At 38.2% G+C, this 24,603-nt stretch overlaps 2 protein-coding genes across 3 annotated transcripts; one reads left to right on the top strand and one right to left on the bottom strand.

Annotated features, from left to right (window-relative positions):
- Window positions 1-3,267: 3,267 nt before the first annotated feature.
- On the top strand, window positions 3,268-8,410 carry LOC121970322 (eukaryotic initiation factor 4A-III homolog B-like). Its single transcript, XM_042520945.1, has 8 exons — window positions 3,268-3,681; window positions 4,237-4,477; window positions 4,561-4,641; window positions 6,145-6,252; window positions 6,316-6,435; window positions 6,956-7,123; window positions 7,268-7,354; window positions 8,062-8,410. Exons 1-8 carry the CDS (start codon window positions 3,374-3,376, stop codon window positions 8,173-8,175), a joined length of 1,227 nt encoding a protein of 408 aa, XP_042376879.1. The 5' UTR covers window positions 3,268-3,373; the 3' UTR covers window positions 8,176-8,410.
- An 11,587-nt stretch (window positions 8,411-19,997) lies between these two features.
- On the bottom strand, window positions 19,998-23,903 carry LOC121970321. 2 transcript variants are annotated; one of them, XM_042520943.1, is made up of 7 exons: window positions 23,664-23,903; window positions 23,438-23,564; window positions 22,653-22,858; window positions 22,357-22,558; window positions 22,131-22,216; window positions 21,765-21,856; window positions 19,998-20,611 (listed from the first exon to the last, which is right to left on the bottom strand). In XM_042520943.1, the coding sequence occupies exons 2-7, from the start codon at window positions 23,528-23,530 to the stop codon at window positions 20,355-20,357; spliced, it is 936 nt and encodes a 311-aa protein (XP_042376877.1). In that variant the 5' UTR covers window positions 23,531-23,564; window positions 23,664-23,903; the 3' UTR covers window positions 19,998-20,354. The 2 variants fall into 2 exon arrangements, with proteins under 2 accessions (XP_042376877.1, XP_042376878.1); XM_042520944.1 differs by having other exon boundaries at window positions 23,438-23,558.
- Window positions 23,904-24,603: the final 700 nt, after the last annotated feature.

Genomic DNA, 24,603 nt, shown 5'->3' with positions numbered 1-24,603 from the left:
GAGAATGTTTCTTGCGGTGTCTGTTGGCTCGTGGACTGTTTTGGACAGAGCATTTACGAGGGAAGAGTGCTCACTCCAGTTCTACACATTAATTTCCAAGAAAATTCCATTCACAATAAATTTATTTATTTTTGTGCAATTTCATCAGTTTGTTTTTAAACAAATTAATAATATTTAATTTTTTTTATGTTTGAAATATTTTAATCATAAATTATATAAAATAAAATAAAATAAAAAAACTAATTTGGAGGGTTTTTAGTAAAGGTTGAGGATTCAAAATTGTATAATATCTTCCTGTTGCAACTTCACAACGAAGAATGATCGCTCGTCTAATACGATGCGAGAACACCGTATGATCAACACAAAAAAGGTTCGAACATAATCGAACCGAAATAAGGAGGGATGAATTTTAATTTGTTAAGTAAAAAATTTATATAGATGATTATATTAAACATGATGACAGGACTGGACTAGAGTCTAGGATTAGTATTATAAGGATTTGTTCATGAAATGAACCACTAACTTGGAGTGGTGGGAAGCACCATTATCGTCTACCATTCACACACATAGTATTTGCGCATAAAGTTGTGTCTTAGAAGCAATGGAGGAAAGGCTGGTTGGTCACTAGCTTCTTCGACGTGCTTCAAAGCAAGCTAAAGGCGAAAGTAAAGCAAGCGAGGGCCCAATGCAGCTTAGGTTGAGCAATAGAAGATGAGGTTTCCTTTTTTTATTTTATTTTAATTGGTACCATGTATGTAGGAGTCTAATCGAACTCAGCTGGGTTGAATACTAAGAAGCTCAAGTTCTAACTTAGTTTGTTATTCTTAAGCTCGGACTTAGCTCGAGTTCGATTCAAATTTTAATTCTTAAGCTCAAGTTTGACTCTAATAAAATTAAATAGCTCAAACTTGGATCAAACTGGACTTGACAAAAGGTAATTTAAAAATTAAACGAGCTTAGTTCAAATATATTTAAGATAATTAATTATAATAATAATTATAATATATGCTCGCAAGTCTCCAAACTAATATATTCATAAGTCTTCAAATGAATATATTTATGAGTTCATGAATCAAATATTGTTAAACTTGAGCTTGATTCGATAATGTCTTTAAGTTCGAAATCTGTCTCGAGTTTGGCTTGATAACTTAATTAAATGAACTCGAACGATTTTTTTTTTTTAACCGAGATCCGAATAATTCATAAGCAGCTTGACTCGTTTACACTCGTACATGTATCTCATTTTTTGAACCGACTAATCTTAGGGGTGATCAACTCGGCTCATGAAAATTTTCCACCCACCATTAAGAAAAATCAAAAAATACCAAGATGATTAATATTCTTAAACCTACTTTTCACTAACTGAAAAAACTTCCTTACAGTACAGTTAAGACTCCAATAATATAAAAATCTGGTTAGCCTCTGACTATTTCTGAGGTGATCAGTTCGATCAGACAGAAATTTCTTATTGGCCTGATTCGATAGAAGTTTCTACCGGCCATCAGGATAAATCGGGAAGAACACGTGGGAGTCAACATAGAATAGGGGTGATCACGGATCGGGTTGGTTCGGTTATTGGGCTAAAAAATTATCCGACCCTACTAGATCAGATAATGCAAAATCGGGACCTACATCCGGCCCTCTATCCGGCAATTCTTATGTATCAGATATCCAACGGGGTGGTCAGTTATTTGGATATCCGACCTTATATCCAATGAAATATAAAATATAAATATAAATATAAAAAAAAAAAAATTTAAAATGCTAATAGACATTACTCATTACACGTTATAGCAGTTAATCGGAAATAGCTATTACAACGTATAGCAGCTTATCGGCAGTAGTTGCTACAACGTGTAATAGCTTATCAACATTAGTTGCTACAAGTAGGAATGATCACGGATCAGGTTGGTTCGGTTATTGGGATAAAAAACTATCCGGCCCTACTAAATCAGACAATATAATATTAGGACCCTACATCCAGCCCTATATCCGGCGGATTATTTTTTTTCGATTCGGTTCGGGTCGGTATAAGCGGGTTGATTGGTTTGACGGGTTGACTGCTCACCCCTAGCATAGAAGCTCAGCATCATTTGGTTGTACTTCTCATTTAGAGAAAAAAATCTTACAAATAAACCATAGCTAAAGATCGAACTATGAATATCTACATGATAATCTAAATATTTTGCCATGGTACCATAACTTCAGAGCATTAAGACTCCAATAATGCATGATAGGGCAGCCACATAAAGCCTTAACTTCAAGCTTAAATTAAACTCAATCTTATATATAAAGAAACAAATCAATAACGATTTCAATATATTTTAAATTTAGCTTAATTTAATATGATTATTTTTATTAAATAATATTAAAGGGCAGGTCAACACATGTCTCGACCGTCTCAGTCTCTTGGCTGGGCTAGGGTGGGTTTGTTAACTAAGATGCAAGCTAATGCCAACGCAATGTTGAAGCCCAAACTTAACAAAAATTGGTAGGGCGAGAAGTTTGATAAGTTTTTTTTTTTTTTTTTTAATGGGCATATATTTTTTTGTTTTAAAAAATATTTGATAGACAGCCTTCTCCTAATTGATCCGGCAGGTCGGAAAATTTTCATTTTTGCTCCGGATTACGGTGCACGGCCGGACATGCAAATTGTTCTCAGATATTCGTAGTTCTATTTCTAAGTACGATAAATTTATAATAATTTATTCTTTAAATAGAGTGCGTAATTAAAATATGTTTAATTTTTTGATCGTGTTGTAAATACTACTTTTCAATTTATCCTATGCTGAATGAAATTTATTATTTTTTTATTGGCTAAAATTGAAGCATATGCACATTCTAAAAAAAAATAATATATAAAAAAATAATTAATTATATCGAACATATGAGATGACTCATCCAGCTCCATAAAAAATTTTATTTATCATCCTAATAAATTAGAAAGTACTCAAATGGCCCATTTAAAAATTAACATTCCTTAATTACACATCTTATTTATTTAATTTTTTTATAAATACACCGTAACTAATACTGTGATAAAGGGATCTCATAGCCCTAGGCACATTTTAAAAAATAATATAGAGTATTCGTTTAGTAGCATTCAAACTCTGATAGGCATGGTTAACATTACTTTAAAACTACACGAAAATCGAAATTTAGAGGACCTTTGTGCATAATTGCAATAAAAACTAAACCCCCGTTCCGTTTTCTCCGACAAATTAGGATTGTCAACGAACAGCCTCTCCTCGCCTCACGTCTATAAATTGATGTTCTCCACCGCTCTTCCAGTATTTTACGAAACCTAGGGTTTGTTTCGTGCCTTCCACTTGCTCCTTCCCGCCTCCTCGATCTCCTTTCGCATCTCGTCGACATGGCCACCAGCGCAGCGCCCCCACGCGACCGGCAGCCTCCCGGGCGCAACATAGACGACGAGAACCTGGTCTTCGAGACCAGCCCTGGGGTCGAGGCCATCACCAGCTTCGACCAGATGGGTATCCGCGATGACCTCCTCCGTGGTATCTACGCCTATGGTTTCGAGAAGCCCTCCGCCATCCAGCAGAGAGCTGTGATTCCCATTTTCAATGGCCGCGACGTCATCGCCCAGGCTCAATCCGGTACCGGGAAATCCTCCATGATCGCCCTGTCCGTCTGCCAGATGGTTGATACTACCAATAGAGAGTATGCTATTCTTTTTTTGCCTTCCACACTTTGGACGTATCTATTGCATTGTAGGAGGCTGTTTAGGTTTTTGCACCACAGAGCTTGTGGGTTAACCAATGACGTCTGCAAATGAGTTTTTCTAGGTCCGTCGAGACATCACAATATCAACTTGTTAAATATCATTGAGTTTGCTATCCATTCAGCTAAACTATGGCTAGGTCCAAAAAAATGGCTCCTTTTTTTTTGTTCCAAAAAGAATCTTTTGCATGAGTACTACCCCTATTTAGCATGGCCTACCTGCGTTTTGAGTGATGGATCCCATAAAAGGCTCCTTATTACCTAAAATGCTTGCAATCATCTTTGCTTATTGAAATTATTGTGTTCTGGTCATGCACTGTCAAACACATAGAGCAGCTAGCTAACTACAAATTGTGGGAATCATACATGATGATAGCTAAAATTTACTTGTAACTTACTTTTAGATTGTGTAATACCAAGGAACCGTTTTCAGATTTCCATATATATGCTTACTTGATTAGAGTTTGTGGTTAAATTCACGTACTTCAATTTTAGAGTGCAGGCACTTATTTTGTCACCTACAAGAGAACTTGCTTCCCAGACCGAGAAGGTGATATTGGCCATTGGTGAATACATAAATGTGCAAGCGCATGCATGTGTTGGTGGAAAGAGCATAGGTGAAGATATTAGAAAGCTAGAGTATGGTGTTCATGTGGTTTCGGGGACGCCTGGTAGAGTTTGTGACATGATCAAAAGGAGGACGTTGCGCACAAGAGCTATTAAAATTCTTATTCTTGTATGTTGATCCTTTTTAATTGTTATACTTGTTTGAGCTCTATGCAGTTGTACTTTTTACCTAATTCTTTGATATTTGAATAGGATGAAGCTGATGAGATGCTGAGTAGGGGCTTTAAGGATCAGATTTATGATGTGTACAGATACCTGCCTCCTGAACTTCAGGTTTGAGTCATATATCAGAATCTTCAGAAAAATCTGGACTCTGAAAATAGTATACCAGCATTATGTCTATCGTTTGATAATGGCCACCCACACATGTCCAACGTTTTAAAGAACATATGCAAGTGATATGAATCTGAACTATTGCATAGCAATCAATAATGTATAATGCGTCATAATAATAACAATGATGTGCACATAATTGAGTAATTGCTAATTGAGTGTATAAATTAATACTTACTAATTACCACACTGAAAACTTAGCCTAAAATTGTGTCACAATCACGAGCTAATCCTTTGAGGGGGATGAACATGATCGAAGTCCTTATATTTGAGAAGAGACCTAGGCAAGTAATAATTGTTTAATTAATGGACGATAATTTCAGTTTTTTAGAATGGTCACATTTACAGGTCAAATGTGGTGTATGCAGTCAGTCTGTAGACCTTTGGCTGCATGCACTGTATATTCTCTCATGTGATGTGAGAATATTCAAGCCATCCACATATGGACACATATGGGGGTACTGTATATGCTATTTGTGATGCAGTACTTGTAGCATAAGCTTAGGTATCTGCATATGCAACCTGCTAGTCTGTTTTTTAAAACAAATGTATGTTTTAGGTAAGTCGTTGGTATTCATGCTTTGTTTGTATTAAATATGTTCTCAACTTATTTAGTTTTTATAACATCAAATTATAAATTATTATGATCCAAAAATACTGATTTGAGGCTTATTTTCTTACTTTGGAATTTTTTTTTGCTAGCTTTTATTCCTATTCCATGTTCATATGCATACAGTGCACAATTTGTGATGCCAAAGATGATTGAGAGTTAGTAAACAAGATGTTTGCTACTTATAACTTGAAACCAACAGTTTATGGAATGATCATCTTGATCTTTAGTTTTTGATTTTGTTTTGAACTTTCATCTTCGGTCCCATCTATTCTCTTTTCACATCTAACACTTTCAATAAATATATACATGCATATATATTGGTATTCCAATAAAGAGAAGAAAAAAAACAATTTCTGGCTTATGCAACTATCTAGCTGTATGAGGCATTTTATATAGATTTTGTGTCTGAGGTTTACAAAATTCCACACATTCCTTTTATTCATGTACTTGATCCACCATGTTTGTATTTGTGACGCTGCTTTTGTTATACTTCATCCTTAATAAAACCATGGCAATCTGTGCTCATTGTATCTTTGCCTAGTTTGCAAATTTCTCACGGTAAAAGTTTCTGGTTGTAGTTAATGAAGACAATTTTAATGGCTTCACCATCTCTATATGCACATTTGTAGGTTTTTATGATTGTCAATCTAAAAATGGTAATTTAAGAATGAAGGAATTGAGGCTTTTGGTGGTGAAACTCTCCTTCAGTTTTAATGTTTGGAAAATACTTCATTTCAGATCTTAATCATTATCTCCTTGGTTTATTTGTGTCCTTGTTTGTGTAAATCCTAGAATTGATTCAACATCTAATCTTGTGAATTGCTTTGTAGGTTGCTCTGATATCTGCTACACTACCTCATGAAATCCTGGAGATAACCAACAAATTCATGACTGATCCAATAAGAATCCTTGTCAAGCGTGATGAATTGACATTGGAGGTATTTAAGTTTCATTAAGTGTAAGTTTGCCTTTTGTTGTTGGTAACATATATTTTGTTTCAGGGTATCAAACAATTTTTCGTGGCTGTGGAGAAAGAGGAATGGAAGTTTGATACATTATGCGATCTCTATGACACTCTCACCATTACTCAAGCTGTTATTTTCTGCAATACAAAAAGAAAGGTCAGTATACAACCCTGTTAGGCTTAGAATTAGGATACTGATTCTCAAAGTAGATGTGGAAATTGTTTGTGCTGCAAGACCACAGCATCAGTCAGACTTCGTCTGGTGCATCTTACTGTTATCCTTCTCTTTTGCTGAAATTTCGCATGTTATTCTAAGCACTTTATCTAGGGGATGAAAGCAAAATAGAGGAAGGGTGATCCTGTCTGCATAGCCTACGAGCCCTAGCCTTCTTCCCTAGACTCTATGGTCACCCAATGAGTGCTTCCATCTGAATAGATTTACCTACAATATTTTATCATCTCTATTTATAAATGAGCTTCACAAAATTGGTTCTCAATAATAGCATGGTTATGTTTCTCTTTTTCCCTTTAACATTGGAATATGAATTGTTTTCTATGGCGGCCTATTATATTAATTGTTTTATATTAAGCCTTGTTTTGTTTGACTTCTCATGTTTTTTTTATGCTTTGCGTAATTTACTCTGAAACCAGATTAATTTAGCATGTTACTCTGGCAGGTTGACTGGTTGACTGAAAAAATGCGCTCTAACAACTTCACAGTATCTTCTATGCATGGTGACATGCCTCAAAAAGAGCGAGATGCAATCATGGCAGAATTTAGGTCAGGGGCAACTCGTGTATTGATCACTACCGACGTATGGGCTAGGGGGATCGATGTCCAGCAGGTAAGCCTTTTCACTAAAAATGTTTGATTGAAATATTCCTATTATTCATTGCTCATTGCATATGCAAGAGAGCTTTTTCAGGAAAATTCATGATCTTTCTCAGTTAATATATTTTGATATGCAATGACTTTGTGGTTCTCTCAGGTGTCGTTGGTGATAAACTATGACCTTCCAAACAATCGAGAACTCTACATACATCGGATTGGTCGTTCTGGACGCTTTGGGCGCAAGGTAAGTTTCCTCACCGTTCCTTACCTTTTCATAGTTCTTAGGACTGTAAATGAAATAAGCGTTCATGAACAAGTTCGGTGTTCGGCTTAGTAAGAGATTGTTTATGTTCGTTCAATATACACAAGATTAATTAAATAAACAAGCTTGAACAATTCGTTAAATTAAATAAGTTTGAAGACATATGTGTTCAACTCATTAATGTTCGTGAACAACGTTCATGAACAATGTTCGTGAATCATATTCATTAATAAAGCTCTTTTCAATATGTTAAATAAATAATAAAATAAAATAAAGTAAAATAAATAAATTAATTAATTAATTTAAATTATCAAGTTCAATAATTAATCGAACAACTAAAACTTTCAAACAATCAAACAATCTTGAATTGAGAGTTTGATAACATCAAAACTAACCAAGCTAGAATCAAATTCAAACCAAGCTCAAGCTAAGCTTGTATTGAGAGCTGAATAATATTTAAACGAATCAAACTCAAGCCAAGTTTTAAACAAGCTCAAGTTCATAAAAAATAAACCAAGCCAACCTTGAATAATCATTTCAAAAGTTTGGTTCATTTTAAGCTTGGCTCGGTTCGATTATCTTATCAAATAAGTTTGAACATTCTAAAGTTTGGTTCTGCTCGGTTCATTTACCGTCCTACTTCTTCTCAATCTTTGCTTAATATGATCTTGCCAATCATGTGAACGCAGGGTGTGGCCATAAACTTTGTGAGGAAGGACGACATCCGAATCCTGAGGGATATCGAACAGTACTACAGCACACAGATCGATGAAATGCCAATGAATGTTGCTGATCTCATCTGAATTGTTAACCTCATCCAGGGACGACTTGTCAGCATCTTCTATAGTTGAAGTTCCCTTCTACCGAAGAGTGTTTGACGTTTATCCAACTTTGTGCATATGTAACACGATGTAACATAAGATTATACAAATGCGAGACAGAGCGATGCAGAGGCGGAATGAAACAAGTTGTGCTGCTATTTTGTTTTTTTTTTATCTGGGTTTTTGAATCTTTAAAGAATCCGTAATTAGAATTTAAGCTCTCTCTTGTCAGAAAGAAGCAGCTCAGAGATTAAGTGAAATATATTCCTGCTGGGTAAATTTATTGATAAATATATTAAAACGGGGAAAACTGGAAGATAATTTAATTAATTAATCCTCTATTTTGCATCTTCCTTCCTTCGACTATAAAAGGAAAAGGAGCTTAAGCATATTTGACACCGGGACCCTAACAAAACAGCAAACGCCTTCTCTGCTTGCTCAACGACGGATAGCGAGGGCCGTTGGAATCACCAATGCTGTGAACGTAGGGATCGCCATCCAGGCTGACTGGGAGAACCGCGAATTCATCGCCAATATCTCCCTCAATGTTTGCCGACTCTTCTATTTCCTCTTGCAAATCGGTGCGTATTCAGTATTCTTCTCAATTTTAATGCGGTGATAAAGAGGGGTCCGCTCGGCGTGGGTCAAATGCCGAGGTGGATGTCAAAATCAAGGTGGTCAACGCTAGGATGCCAAAAAGGTTGGCCTGTGAAGTAAAAGAAGAGGGACTTCAGCGCGAACCAAAACCAGATCATCCGGCGGAGATAGAAAAGTTACTGGAGGTCGGCCACATCCATGATGTCCAATTCTCAAGCTAGCTGGTCAATGTCGTGCTAGTCTCTAAGCCGGGTAATAAGTGACGGGTCTACATCGACTTCTGCGATCTGAATAAGCGTGCCCGAAGGATTTCTATCCGCTGCCTAGGATAGATCAGATATAGTGGACTCTACGGCGAGCTACGAGCTGATCTTCATGCTCGATGCGTACCAAGGATACCACCAAGTGCTGCTCGCCCGAGAGGATCAAGAGAAGGTTAGCTTCATAACGGCCAACGAAACCTATTGCTACAATGTCATATCGTTCGGATTGAAGAATGTCGACGCCACCTACCAGAGGCTAATGAACAAGGTGTTCCAACGCCAGATCGACTGCAACATGGATATATATGTCAATAACATATTAATAAAATTCCTCCAAGCTGTTGACCTTTGTGCAAACGTTGAGGAAACTTGTCGAACCTTGAGGGCCTATGAAATAAAGTTGAATCCAAACAAGTGCATGTTCGGCGTAGAGTAGCCGCTTCCTCGGATACATCATCATCGAACGGGGCATCAATGCAAATCCGAGCAAGGTGAAGGCGCTACAGGACATGCCCCGCCTCGTAACTTGAAGGAGGCCCAACGGCTGATCGGGCGGGTCACTGCGCTGTCAAGGTTCATATCCAAGTCATCCGACTGAAGTCATCCGTTCTTCAAGGTGTTGCGCCGAGTGATAAAATTTCAATGGGACGCGGAGTGCGACAAGACGTTGGAGGAGCTCAAGGAGTACCTTAACTCCTTGCATGTAATGGCTAAGCCGAGCGCTAACGAGCCGCTCTGGATCTACTTATCATCAACCGAGTATGCGGTTGACTTGTCATTGGTAAGGCAGAATGGCCATGAGCAACAGCTTATGTATTTTCTAAGTCATATATTAAAAGATGCAGAGTCCTGCTACATCTATTTTGAAAAGTTGGCATACACACTAGTGTTCGTCGCTCGGAGACTCCATCCTTACTTTCTTTCGCATGCCATCATCGTGATGACCAACAATGCCTTAGGAAGGTCCTTCTCAACCCAAAAGCATCCGGACGGCTAATTAAATAGACAACCGAGCTGAGCGAATTCGACATACAGTATCAACCCCGAATAACGATCAAGGGCCAGGTCTTAGCTGATTTTATTACCGAGGTCCAGAACGCCGAGCCAGATGCAACATGGAAGATATACGTGGATGACCCATCCATTCGGCAAGGCAACAGGATCGACATTCTTCTAATTTCGCTGTGGGAGGACAGGATGCAGCTGTCCGTTCGGCTGGATTATCGGGCGACGAATAATGAATCTGAATATGAAGCCTTGATAGTTGGTTTACTCAGGTTATATGTAGAAGCTTTTGAGAAGTTAAAAGCTGGTTTTCAAGAGGTGGTGATCTAAAATATTCGTCGGTCGGAAAATCAGGCTGCGGATGAATTGGCTCAATTAGCCAGTTCATTGTCGCCGATCGTAATAGAGCAGCCGATCGAGCAAGTCTCATTGGCGGTGCGCATCGACAGGATGGAAGAATAACTTTTCCGAGTGACTGGAGGACAACACTAATAGAGTTCCTCCGATCGGGCATCACACCTGCCGATTAGGAGGAAGCCCGCTTACTGAAAAAGAGGGTCGAACGGTTCACCCTGATCAGGGATCTGCTGTATAAAAGAGCTTGCTCCAGGCCCCTGCTCAAGTGTGTTGGACCGGAGGACGCGGAATACATCCTTCAGGAAGTGCACCAAGGCTCTTGCGGAAGTCATACGAGCGGTCAATCGCTGGCCCGAAAGATCCTCCTCATCGGATATTTCTGGCCTACGCTTCAAGATGATGTCGTTCGGACAGTAGCGACCTGTCTGTCGTGCCAAAAGTATCAGAACATCCCGCATTGATCGACCAAGGAAATGAAGACATCCATGATGTCTTGCTCATTCAACCAATGGGGTATGGACATCGTTGACCGTTTCCAATGGCGATCGGTCAGCGAAGATTCCTTACGTGTCGTGGTGGATTATTTTTTAAAATGAGTGGAGGTCGAGCTGCTAACAAAGATAATCAAACAGATAGTCATCAAGTTTATCTGGCAAAATATCTTGTGTCGGTTGACATCCCTTGCAAGTTCGTCTCGGACAACGGGAGGTAATTTGCTGGACAGAGGCTCAAGAGTGATGCAAAGGTTATGACATTCAGCAGGCTTTCACTTCAGTAGCCTATCCCCAGAGCAACGGTCAGGCGGAAGTCACCAATCGGGAGATCCTCAGAGGTTTACGGGTTCGGCTCGACCACGCGGGAGGCAACTGGGTCGATTCGACCCAGTGTCCTATGAGCTCTTCGCATGACACCAAAGGAGGCGACCGATGTCACACCATTCAAGTTGGTGTACGGCGGCGAAGCGGTGCAACTCTACGACGAGGGGAACGCCGAGCGGAGACCAAACTGGAAGCTGCCTGGAGAAAGTCCGATTGACTTCTATACTTCCCAAGCGATGGGGGATTCATCACTTCTATCTATCAGCCGGTTGGGAAGTCTGGCCGCTCGGGAAAACGAAGAAAGAAGTAGTTGTCCCTTCAATGCTTATTGGAGGACGACATTTTATCAAAAAAAAAACCAAGTCCACTCGGGCTTGGAACAAGAAGGTCTTCGGCTCGGACAATTTAGGATAATAAAAATAATGGAAGAGTCGAGGAGTTAAGGGAATGTCGTGCAGACGGAACAAAACTACGACCCTGCACAGTAGTCTAAAAGAGTTCGACACCAGCTGATTAAGGGAAATATGAAAGTATTTACAAACAACGGAAAAAAAAGGGATGAACGGGGAATCGAAGGTCAGCGGTGAACTGATCCTTAAAAAAACACAGAAAACCTGTGGTTCATGTGGTCGGTCGTAAGCTGATGGAATGACAACTTGATAATTGGAAGGGAAATGGTAGGTTGATTTCAGCGTTTCAATGTTGTCCCCGTCGAACCTGGACTCGGTGGAAGTATACCAGAACCCAGGGACGAGGACGGGGGGTTGTGAAGAGCTGGCCATCGAAAATAAAAGATTCGAGAAGGAGCAATGAACAGATTCCAATAAGGAAAGAGCGAAGAAGCTTATAGAAAATAATCACCGGAGAAGAAGAAGAGATGAAGCGTCGGAGAGAAGGCTCGAAGAGTAAGGTTTATAAACCTCGCTGTCGATCACCTAGAGTCGTTCGATCTAGGGTTCGAAAAACTAGGAAAAGATCCGGCTGTAGAATTTGAAAAAAGGCGTCTGTCACATCATCAGCGGATATCCGCCTGTCACATCAAATGTGCGGCGACAAAAAGTGGGATACATGACGTTTAGCTATCAGAAGACATTAATGAGGCTTAATTAAATGTATGACCGCATGCTTGACCATAATGATCAGAGATTTGCACGGTCTTCAAGAAATTTGGATGACGTCGGCTACTATGAAAGAACGTTCATCCTAGGGAGTGCAGGGAAAGGAGAAATTTCACTAAGTGTTGTCGCCGATCATCCCGATCGGCACAGAGAGTGAGTTATCATACAGCCAAGCAACCGATTCACTATCTGCCTTGGGAGGTATGATCCGAGCGGCTGCTACAAACCCAGCCAGCGAAATAAAGCCAAACAGCGTAGACATTTGTTCCGATTAGAAACTCGGGAGCATATATGGTCTGATCAGACGTGGAAATCATCGAAGACTCTATTGGTCCAGTCAGTCGGACTTGCAACCTCCTTCGATTAGACTTGAGAGGAAGGCTTGTGATGCGGCGATAAAGAGGGGCTCGCTCGACGCGGGACAAATGCTGAGGTGGAGGTCAAAGTCAATGTGGTCAACGCTAGGGTGCCAAAAGGCTCGCCTACAGTGTCCGAGCGGAGGTCGACTACAACGGTCAGTCGGGGCAATCAGTGTTCGATCAGTAAGAGACTTGTCTGAGCTGACCACCCGTCCAGCTCGAGATAATACGGTAAGATAGCCAGACGCTCAGTGCAAAACGACAGGACGTTGAGGAGACCGAAGAGCTTGTCTGATCAGGAGGGATAAGCTACTACGCCCAGTCACTACAAGGAAGAGCAGCTAAGGCCGACAGAACAGAGAAGTCCCGGCCGAGCGGCTACCTCGCTCGGTCAAGCAGCAGGATCATTATTATATCTCTCGATATCATTTTGGGAGATAGTGTCGCTGACATGAGGCATAGTCAACAGGCGGATCGTACGGCGAAAACTTCTGCTTTTTTGTCAGGGATATACATGTCCTGTTAAAGTATGGTGTCAGAAACACTTTCTTAATAGGTCCTTTTATAGGGCACATTGGAGAACGTGTCAATGCCTCGATGAGCGTGCATGTCACCCACAAGGACTCTATATAAAGGGGGGTCCAAGCACCGGTGGAGGTACGTGTTATTTACTATTTGCACTTGCGTTACTGTTGCTCCGCTTTCCTCTACAGTTCAAGTGACCGACTTAAGCGTCGGAGGGTCAACGCCGAGGACCCCTTCCCTGGCTCGGCACTGACGTTACTGGTTTCACAGAGCGGGACGCGGTCTACATCCAGTCAACGCAGTAACCATATCCCGAGCTTGCCACCTTCCCGTTTTCGGACAGTATCAAGTTTAAACCAAACTAATCGAAGAGCCTAGGGATCTGAATCGGCTGGGGATGTTGTCAAATGGTTTGGGGCTTTTCATTGTCAAACTGGATGTAAGCGAAGTCTATCTCCCCTCTAAAAGCGCCAGGTTTCTGCTGGAACAATGATTTCTCAGATCTTGTTGTTGGAACAGTTAGAAATGCTTTGTAGGGGATGTAGATTTGGAGTCTTCGTTTGTTGTTCAAGAGTAGAGTGCAAAAAAAATCCAAGCTGTTAGACCTTGTTGAAGGTCTAAGATGAAAGTCGCCCATTAACCTCCAAACTTTACTTATCGAGAATTATTGTGTGCATCTGAGATCTTTTATGCATATTTTAGCCTATTTTCACTGCTTCAATTATGATCAAGTGTGCTATTAACCATTGGCGGCTCCAGTCCGATGTGCATATCCAAGGATTCATTCTGAGCTAGAGTCTGGAGTCAAGTTAGCTATTGTTTTTTTCACAATATGTTACGACATCTAGACAAATATTCACAAAACAATAATCAAATACAAGAAAGGTTGCTTCTAATAAGTTGCCCTAATCCTAAAATGTAAAGTATTGTTGCAGTGATTCAGGGTGGTAAAAGATGAATACGTTTGTCCCCAGCGTCCCCGTCAACTCGTTTCAGGGTTAACACGGAGGAGGTAAATCATGAGATACTACTCACCTTTGGAATAATGACTAACATATAAGAAAGACATTTATCTCGATTTTATCGACATTCGAACCCTAGATCATTGCTGCAGTGATTCATGTATTCATGTTATGATTAGAAGGTGCTATACACAATCTATTTCCTACCATGATATTAGTGTACACACTGCACAGGATGTCCTAACATAAGAATTGTGTTGTTATTGTTACTTCTTTAGTTGTCTTAGCGCATGCCTCAACTTCAATTATACAAAAACACTTTTAATAGATTTGCAATGATATTTATTGGAGTTCTTATCTAGCAGGGATTTCACTGGTAAACTTTACAGCACATTCCTAAACAATTATGTTCTTTTCCAGCCTAATATTTCCATAGTTCTTTTGTCGCAGTGAGTAATGCAGATCAGTAAGCTACAGAGCGAATCTTTTCAGATTTTCCATTATTTGATCCCTGATGCTTAGTCTTCGGTTTATTCATAATGTCATGACTTTTAGGATGTGTTTGGTTCAAATTTTTATACATGACCTTGGTTATATGATTACCAAGTAATCCGATAACCAAGATTATGGGGAATAAAAGTTAATCCTAATCTTGTTTGGTTCAATCTAGGTAATGTTATAATCTAATTTAATATTTACCATATTACCCTTATCAATTACATTATTAATTTTTTAGAATAAATTTAATTATATTAATAATAATTATTACTATTATATTAATTAATAACTTGATAATATATATAATAAATAAGTATAATTGATTTATAATTTTTAAATTTTAAAATAAATCTATATATATTTTAAAATATAATTAAAATAATTTATATATGTGATTAAATTTTTAATTCTTTTTTTTTATGTTACCGTGTTTCTCCCTCCTGCCCCTTTTTTCTATTGGCATCTTCTTCCACGAAGCCGTCGGCACACCGACTCCTTCACGGACCTCCGGCGCAATCTACGCATCATCTCTGTCCAGGCGATGGCTGGCCTCAGCCATCGTGCTTCACAGTCACCGCTTGCTCGCCATCGTCGCCGCCACCTGCTCGTTGTCGTCGTTGCTCCGTTATTGTCATTGTTGCTCACTGTCGCTCCTTCTTACCGCCGACGGGCCGCCTCCTCCGTGAACCTCTGACGTTGCCACTTGCTCGTCGTCGCCGTCCAAGTGATGGTTGGTCTTAGTCGTTCTTCACAGTCATCGCCTGCTCACCATCACCGCTGCCGCCTGCTCACCATCACCGCTGCCACCTGCTCGCCGTCGCCGTTGCTTCGCAGTCGCCGTCGTTGCTCACTGTCGCCTCCTTCTTGCCGTCACTGCCATTGCTAGTCGCCGTCGTTGCCCCCAGTCGCCGTTGTTGCCCCCACAGTCTCCGTCTGCTCCTGCTCACCACCTGCTAGTGTCGCAGGGTAATTTTGGGGGAAACCACCTGCTAGTGTCGCAGGGTAATTTTGGGGGAAAAATATTGATAACCCCGAAATCGTGGAAAACCTAAGATTTCTAAGGTTTTCTGATTCCGGGTTATATTCCCTGATTGCTGACGTGGTAGGAATATTACATTACCCGGAATCATTCATTACTTAAACCAAACAAGGATATCCTTGATAACCTATCAAGGTTATCATTGATAACCTCCAATCAAACGCACCCTAACCAAACACGCCCTTAGGGTGCGTTTGATTCAAGTTATCATATATAATCTTGGTTATGTGATTACCAAATAATCACATAACCAAGATTATAGGGAATAAAACATAACCAAATGTTATTTGGTTCAATTTAGGTAATGCAATAAAAACTTATTTGTTTGAAAGTTTAATGAATAACCTAGTGTAATATTTTACTATATTACCCTTGGTTACAAAACCAACCATTTATTATTATTATTATTATTATTATTATTTAAATTTTATGTTTTTTTATTTTTTATTTTTGTCTTTTTCACTTTTTTCTTTATTTCTATGTTTTTTTTTGTTTTTTTAATTTGTTTTCAATTTTTAAAAAAATTTTACTTTTTACTTTTTTATTTTTTTCACTTTTTTATTTTATTATTTTTTTTTAAATTTTTTTTTTATTTTTTTTTTATTTTTTTTTTTAGTTACAAAATCAACTATGCATGTATATAGATAAATAATAAATTAAATAATAAATAGTAAGCAGCTATCTTACACGTATGTATATAAATAACACAATTTATAGCATTATGCATCACACCATTTGGTCTCAAAGGCTCCGCAAACGTACACCATCTAGATACAGTTTGAAATTTTTGTGAGGTAAATTAAAATCCAAAATGCATTTCATGTCTGTAACATGTCTGCAGCAGCTGTTGTCTGATCAATAACAGTGAGCCTGCATTTGATGTTTTCTCTGCCTTTCACATTCTTCTTCATTTCCTCAGTGTCAACATTGGCACAATGATGACGATATTGTCCGCAAGTTCTAGCACAGTTGAGTCCTTCAGCTGGGGTGGCATCGTTGTAGCTCTTTCTTCGAGTGAGTTTTGGGGATTTAGCTCGAGTAGGAGGTACCTTTGTACAAGGAAAATGCACTAACTTGAAAAATAGCTATTACAGAATAGTAGGAGATGAAACTACTTGTTAGAAATGGAGTGAAGTCACAAACCAATCAGCAGAAATAGGGAAAAATTAGGAAGTTAAGATCTGCTTCATTATGCAAGAGGAAGACTTGTTTTTGGACATTTGATACGGGACTGTGCAAGGCATGCACCAATAAGTATGCCGCTTTCAGTAATTAAACTCGGCAAGACGTGAAATATTTAACCATCCTAATCCTATCACACATGGAGATAATGCAAGGTACTAGGATTCAGAGACTAATGTTAAGCACTTGTACTAGGATTCAGCTACCATTCAGCACATGTACTAGTAATAGAAATGCAAGGTAGATATGGAGAAATGAAATATTGACACCATCTCAGAAGGATTCATGCTAAAAATAGTAAAAAATATTCCATTGTGCACACCAGCGTACACATTGGCAACTTATATACACGTAACAGAAGAAAGCGTACCCTGATCCTAGCTTCAGAATGATTTTTTTCAGGAGCAGTTAATAAATAGACAGTATAAATAGAGTAATATAAGGATACAAAGCAAAAGAGTGAGACTCTTCTTCATCTGCTTGCGTTGCATTATGAAGTTGCAAAGACTTCTTGGATGTGAGAAGTGAGTTTCTCTGCAATACCAACAATACCAACAGGATTATGAAATGACATTTCACATGCAATAGCTGCTTGCTTGGTAATGCAAAAATACACTTGTCTAATGTTACGAAATGAAAATGGAAAAGTTCAATCACATCTTGAAATTGAACAAAGAATTAAAGCATTGATAGACACAGCGTATAAAAAAAATCCTGAGGTTGGAACTCAAGCAAAAACCTGATCCTGCCAAGAAAGTCACCAAAATGAAGTTTTAGTAAATGCACTCTACACAGTTAGAAATCATACACAGTTAAATCTACACAGTTAATAAATTACTACATCACACAAATTCTATCCAAAATAGAAATCATCCAATAAGTTCAATCCAAAATGACATTCATCCAACAAGTTTGTTTTAAATAATATCATAATTGTTCAAAAACATATCAAAATATAAGATTCAACGACTTAATTCAAATATCTAATTCATTTTCTAATTGGTCGCATATGGGTTGATCTTGGATAGCTGCTTCATCACATATTCTCTCCTAAATGTCTTTGGCAATGCAAAGAAGTTATCAACCTTGTGTTCATCCTTCAGAATGTACTACTTGACATCCATAATTTCTTGTTAAGAAAAATCAGAAAGTTCCATTAACTCATCATATATCCTCATTTTTTTATCACTGTTCTCAGTTTGTTTCTTGAAGTAGGTGGAAATTCCCTTCATCTCCTCATTCGCTTCTATAATAACAGTGACATACTTGCTACTCTCTCCTACCAAGTCACCCAGAACATCATCAGACTTCCTTTTTTTCTTTCTAGCGGTTGCCTTTTTATTTGATGGACAAACTGAATCTTGAGTCTCCATCTCAGATTTCTTTGGTTCCTCTCCGACATATTCTTCATCATTGTGAAATACAGCATGTTCATCTATTTCACACTCAAATGTGTCAGTTTCTTCATTGCATAAATTGATCTCTTCTACTGCATCAGCTAGGGTTTCTGCACCAGCTCCTGTGGCACGATCTTTCCCCCCACACAAACATTAAGTCGTCAAGGTGGGGGAACTCTTTATTCCTTAAACCGATAGCAGCCGGATGACTCTAATTAAAAATATATTATTAGCAAAAACCCTCACAATCATCAAAGAAATGAAAACCTTGTGAAATTATGGCAAAAGTTACCTTAATTCAATCATCAAACACATCCTTTGATGCAGTGATACATTTCAAAACATCGTTCCACTCAAATCCACTGCTATGATTTATCATCTCGTTGATAGCGTGGAATTGCCTCTTCAGTAGCTTGTACCTTGACTCGATATGAGGGGTAGCCTTCAGATTACTTGATGGCAGTTTAGCAGCCATGAGTTTCTCTAAATGCAACAAATACCCAGTTCTAAAACCATTCTCGCTCTTCAAAGCTAAATCTTTGCTCAACTCAACTAGGCAGTCAACTAATGCAGCATCCTCTTGTTTTGTCCACAAGTGTTTGGTGCTATGAGTTTTTCTTTTAACCTTCATTGGCATTGAACTTTCTACAAGTTCAGTTGGGCTTAATAGAATTGGTTGTGAAGTTGGTATATCCTTGGTTGTTGTTACACCCTTTAGATAATTTTGGCTCGTTCCTTCCATTGGAAACTGAAATTAGACAATCCAAATACAACATTGTGCATATGAAAAATATAATATAATTGTTTAAATTGATAATATATAAAACCCAGATACAATCAAATGGTTTAGCATAAACAAATTGTTCAAACATAATTAAATTGTTCAAATTGTTCAAATACAAAACAATCAAATAGTTCAAATACATGGAAATGAAACTCAAATTTCAAGAAACAACACTATATCTAATCAACTGATGACTGCCAACTCATAAACATATCATCTGCAAGCTTGTCTCTCCATTCTGTCCAAGCAACACTGGTCTCATAATACCTTATCAAATTATCGTCATCGTCATCATCATCATCATTGTGACTTTCATTTGACTCAAGGACACCTACCTCAATCTCTAATGGATCAATTGTCATTTCAGATCTTATGAAATTATGGAGAATACAACAAGCGGATATAATCCTACATTGAGTCTTTGATGAATAAAAAGATTTATCTCTCAATATAGCCCATCTAACTTTTAAAATGTCAAAACACTTCTCAATGTAATTTTTCGCTTGGGAGCGTTTCATATTAAAGTATTCTTTGGCTGTAGTTGGTTAGTGCCTCCATTCGGCTACCTCAATCTCTATGGGCTTTTTGAGACAGGCAGCCGAGGAGGAAGAGGAGAGAGGTGGAATAGGGGAGGATTGCATATCCACAATCTTGCTCTCTTTTCACTTGCGGTTTGTGGATTTGGCGGTGGTGGTGAGAACACGAATGCTGGCAAGGGAGCAGCGCACGTTGCCGCAATTGTAAATTTGTGTGGATTTGATCACAACATTAGCCACCGATTGCAATTATAATGATGATTCGTGTTTGCTTTATGAAATAGAATAACACAAATCGACTATTTGTATTTAGTATTAAATATTTCATTAAATATTGTACATGAATCAAGAACATGTCTATTGGTGAAATCAAACAGCTGAAAATCTTTAGCGCAAAGGCAAAACTAATTGTTAAGCTGTCCGTGGCAAAGTAATTGGACGATATATAGTTCGATGCTACACTGAAGATCCAGTTGCTGTCAATTCCCAAGCAAAAAAGGCAAAAGAAAATGTATAGTTCAAGCCTACTCTGAAGATCCATTGCTATCAGCTCATGGCTGAAGTGTAGTTACCAAAATAGAACTTGCTGGTTCTTTCACCACACTCAATTCGACTCTCTCGTAGACTGGATTTATTGGTGTTAACATATTTCTCGTCTCACCAGAAGGTTAATGATATATTATAGTGGCATGAGAAAGGACATGTTCCGAAGGGTTTACAGTCAGTGAGTAGCGAAGAATTTGAAGTCATGGTGTTCGACCCCGAGTTGCGTCAACCAGTAATATGCTTCATTGTAAAGTGCGTTCAGGGTTTCATTGTCGAAAGATTTTGGGTCCTTCCACAAGTCCTCCTGCATTTTGTAGGTAGAGAGACCAAATGGCGAAAGAGCAATGGCATTTCTCCCGTTCTTTTTCACCGGCTTGTTGATCCTCCCAATTACAGAATAGAGATCTTTTTCATCATCAGACTCAATGCTATCTGCAATGGCACAAAATTGCAAGGACTTAAAGATTGATGACACTATAAAATTGCCACATCTTATTAATGCAAGCAAAAAGGCAATAGCAAGTTTTTTCATCAATGAGTTCATGTTGTTCTTCTCAGTAAGAAAGAAAATGAAATAAATTGTGGTATCTTCCTAGTTACTTCCATTCTGTTTGAAAGAAAATACAAGATGGAGGCTTCATAGAACTTGGCCAGCCTTCCTGCCTAATCTTGAGTTTCTAAGCCATTTGCTGGCTGTTTTGGTTTCAGTTAACAATGTCTTTCTTGCAGGAAAGCTACGTTAACTTCTTGAGGTTCCTTCTTATTCTTAATACCTTATCGGAAAGTTCGAAATATATCACCAATTAAAATGCCAAAAACGTATTTCTTTTCTTTATTTCATCTTTTGAACTACCTGGGACTTCCAAATTGTCAAAAACTAGTGTCTAGATTAAAATTAAACAACCTAGCTATACCAGCCTACATTCCAAGAACCAACTGAACTTCATACATCACAGGTACTTTACTAAATCATCAATCAAAGCAGGTTAAATGCAGCAAGTCAATGCGATGATGATGAGATCTCAAAGTTTGTTCTGTTGGCATTACTGAATCAATCTTGGATAAATTTTGCACATGATTAATTGGATTATGAGAGATATCAGTAAGGTGAATTCATTACTTTCAAGTTCTGAAACAGTTCAGTAAGGTGAATTCATTACTTTCAAGTTCTGAAACAGTTCAGTAAGGTGAATTCATTACTTTCAAATTCTGAAACAGTGTCATAAACAGACTTTGCATCATTCCTAACAATAGAGAAGTTGTTCACCTTCAGATCCAAGCACATATTGACTGCAAACAATGTAAGAAACCATAACTTTGCTAAAGATTCACAAAAGAATAAGCTATCGTATTGTTTCATGTTATTTTCAGACTTTAAACATTCAAATAGCTTTTTTTCTCCCAGAATCAAGCCAATGAAATAATCAGATGTGGAGCTAATGCACAAAAATATCAAGGAAGCAAGATAGGCTGATCATTGGCAACAAATTATCTTTCAGATAAATCTAACAAAAAATACAGTAATTTAAGGAACAAAGAGAAAACATTTGGCATCTAATACCACAAACAAACAAAAAGTGCATACCTTCAGACAATGTTGATATGGTATGATAAGTAAGAAAGCAAGCAGACAAATCCTCAACATTTGCACATGCTGGAATGTGATAGATAGGGTACCTGATTTTGCATAGTTGCAATGCAGAAGAATAAAAACACAATCTTTTGTGGTGAAAGTAACAAAGAAAGGATAGAAGATACAGTAGCATTCGAGTTCCAAATCCTATCATAATTTTTAACTAGCTGTAAGTTCTTAGTGACCATTTAGCGTCTAAAACATAGCAGAGCTCTATTGTTTATATTGTATCCAAATAATTCTTGTATAGCAAGATATGTTTAGAATAAATATCTATATACTGTATCCAATTCTCAAGGGAAAGAAGTGAACCAATACCAGGCAACAGAAAACCAGCTAGCAGGTGACAATTCTTCGCTCTTCAATGACAACAAACCAGGAAATCGCCGAGCCAACTCTTTTACCTATTTAGAGGCAACCAAGGTAAAATAGATAAAGTTATACACAGAAATTGGTCATAACATGTTGTAGAATTACGAATCCTACTTGCAAGAAGGGATACATCAATATGGTGCACAAGTAACAGCAGCGTAACTGTCTATACCTTGTCCACAAGGGGTGGCCTTCTATAGGGAGAACCATACTCTATATACTGGGCATACATCTGCCCAAAGGTGTTTTTTCTTGGAAATAAGTTTTCATGGGTAATAACTGAACCATCTGAGGAAGCATCTGATGACTTAGACATTGTGTCACTCTCGTTGTCATCACTAGAACATTCACACTGGTTGTCTTGTGGGAAAATCCTGCAAAATAGAATCAAATGCAGTTCATAATCTAGTTACTAGATTTGGCTGCGTGAAGAACACCACTGTTCTATAGTTGAGATTTTTTCCTGACCTCGAAAAAGCAAGTGATTTTCTGGTATATAATTGAATAGCAGATAGGTATGGAACATAGTATTGATCTGTCGTTTCATCATCGGGAAGGATGATAGGAACCCCAACACCATATACACTCCACTCTTCATACTGGTTCCAGAGGTCTGCTAGTGTGAAATGCTCCATGTTCTCCTTCTCAGTTGGTTGGCAAATGCTACTCAGATCCTGTAGCCATGTCCACTTTTTTATATCAGAAATTCCGAATTAATAATAAGGTCACCACGACTAAGTGAATACAAATTGGAGAGGAGCAAGTAAAAAAAATCGAGAAGCAATATTGTAAGAGGACTTAAAGAACCGAGGATAACACTATATTAATGTTGTTTTTTGAAATCAAAAGTAAGCATCTCTAGCAATCGCTATAACTTAGACAACAAGGTGTCGATTGAAATGTTAGCGACCGTAGGAGATCAAACAAGAGGATAGGAACAGCAAGTCAGAGTCACTATACCATTTTCACGTGCATGCGATTCATTCAGATCAAGAACGATTCCATGCAAGAACATACAAGGAAAACTATTTTTTATTCAAACTGTAAAGTTGCAACTTTTACGTGCAGAGGGAGGGACAGAGATTATTCTGCTATCAAAGAGATGGATGCAATCATGCAAATGAACAATCCGTCCATGGCACTGTTGAGAGAAGTTTTCAGCATACATCGCAGTCAAGACAAATAAATAAACAAACCACAGGACGCTTGGACAAATCATGGAAGCAGATAGGGCGAAAAAAACAAAAGAGAACCTTTTTAAGAGGGTAAGTAGGCACTGAAGGCGTGATATGAGCAAGGAAAGACTGCAGATTGGAGGTCTTCAGCAAACCAGAATCCATCCTCATCCTTCCCTTCCTCTACTCGTCGCCTCCGCTTATGCTCCACAAGCAAAAACCGCACATATAAAAAATAAAAAGAAAAGCCAAACAAATTCAAATATGAAGAAGAAGGATCGCACAAAAACCAAAAAGAATGTACCATAAGGATTGGCTGCCCCTTTGTCTATATATATAAAATCTTCACATCCTCCGATTTCCCAATTCTCCAGCGCCCTAATAAGAAAGTGACGAAACGGTGAAGTCACCATCCGTCACGCTCGCTCAACCTACTTATCCAGAATAAAAAATTGGAAAGATTTCAAGCGCCATTAATGCCCTCCAATCCCCGAGGTTCATTTCCCATCCCGCGTATCTCTTAGATCACGCCGTTGCCTCCTTGCGATTGAGATCGCAACCGAGGAAGCGACCCAATTCGAATCTTCAACGATCATATATTTTTTTATATTTTTTTTATATTCTTTCTATATATATATATATTATTTTTGAAATATAATTCTATATAAATTTGATGTATGTATGGAATGTGTTAATTTACCTTTTTTAAATCCGAATTCATTTTAGAACACTGAATAATTTTCTTACAACGTTAGGTGATAAATTATATCTAAATATTAGAGATAAGTTATTAATTATGTTAAAAACTTCATACTTGCCTATGAAAAAAAAATAAAAAAGTAAAAAAATCGGTGATTTATAACTAGTTTTGCATATTATCCAAAAGCTATATCCGATTTGAAATTGACCCAATCACATATTCCTTCTCATTTTTTTCTATAATACCCCCTCTCCATTTTTTTACGATTTATCTCAAAAAACACTCTGAACTATTTTTATTTTATTTTTCAAAAAAATCTAATTTTGCCTTTGGTCTTTGTCTAAGAGTTCGCTTACAGAGTGGGTTAATGACTTGTTCTTCCCGTGTTAAGCTTCGTCTAGGAGTCTATGATTGTCATGCAAGGTAAGGCCACCGCTGCTGAGGGCACCATCGTGACCAAGAAACACCTTTGTAGTACCAAAAAGACGCGTGGATTGGTGGCACCATCTTTTTCATCCTTGTATTTCCTCTTATCATTGAGATG

This window comes from Zingiber officinale, chromosome 4A, assembly GCF_018446385.1.
Source record: "Zingiber officinale cultivar Zhangliang chromosome 4A, Zo_v1.1, whole genome shotgun sequence".
In the NCBI taxonomy this organism is placed as follows: domain Eukaryota; kingdom Viridiplantae; phylum Streptophyta; class Magnoliopsida; order Zingiberales; family Zingiberaceae; genus Zingiber; species Zingiber officinale.
Note: the sequence above shows the minus strand (reverse complement) of the source record. Positions and strands in the feature narration are given on the sequence as shown.

Bases quoted from the DNA above. Each gene is read 5' to 3' on its own strand.
- LOC121970322 (XM_042520945.1), top strand. From the start codon at position 3,374: ATGGCCACCAGCGCAGCGCCCCCACGCGACCGGCAGCCTCCCGGGCGC. The intron at 6,436-6,955 runs GTCAGTATACAA...TTACTCTGGCAG, and splicing joins TCTGCAATACAAAAAGAAAG to GTTGACTGGTTGACTGAAAA. The intron at 7,124-7,267 runs GTAAGCCTTTTC...TGGTTCTCTCAG, and splicing joins GGGGGATCGATGTCCAGCAG to GTGTCGTTGGTGATAAACTA.
- LOC121970321 (XM_042520943.1), bottom strand. From the start codon at position 23,530: ATGAGGATGGATTCTGGTTTGCTGAAGACCTCCAATCTGCAGTCTTTC. The intron at 22,217-22,356 runs GTATAGACAGTT...GCCTCTAAATAG, and splicing joins GGCCACCCCTTGTGGACAAG to GTAAAAGAGTTGGCTCGGCG. The intron at 20,612-21,764 runs GTATGCACTTTT...GTGCCATTGCAG, and splicing joins CATATCAACATTGTCTGAAG to ATAGCATTGAGTCTGATGAT.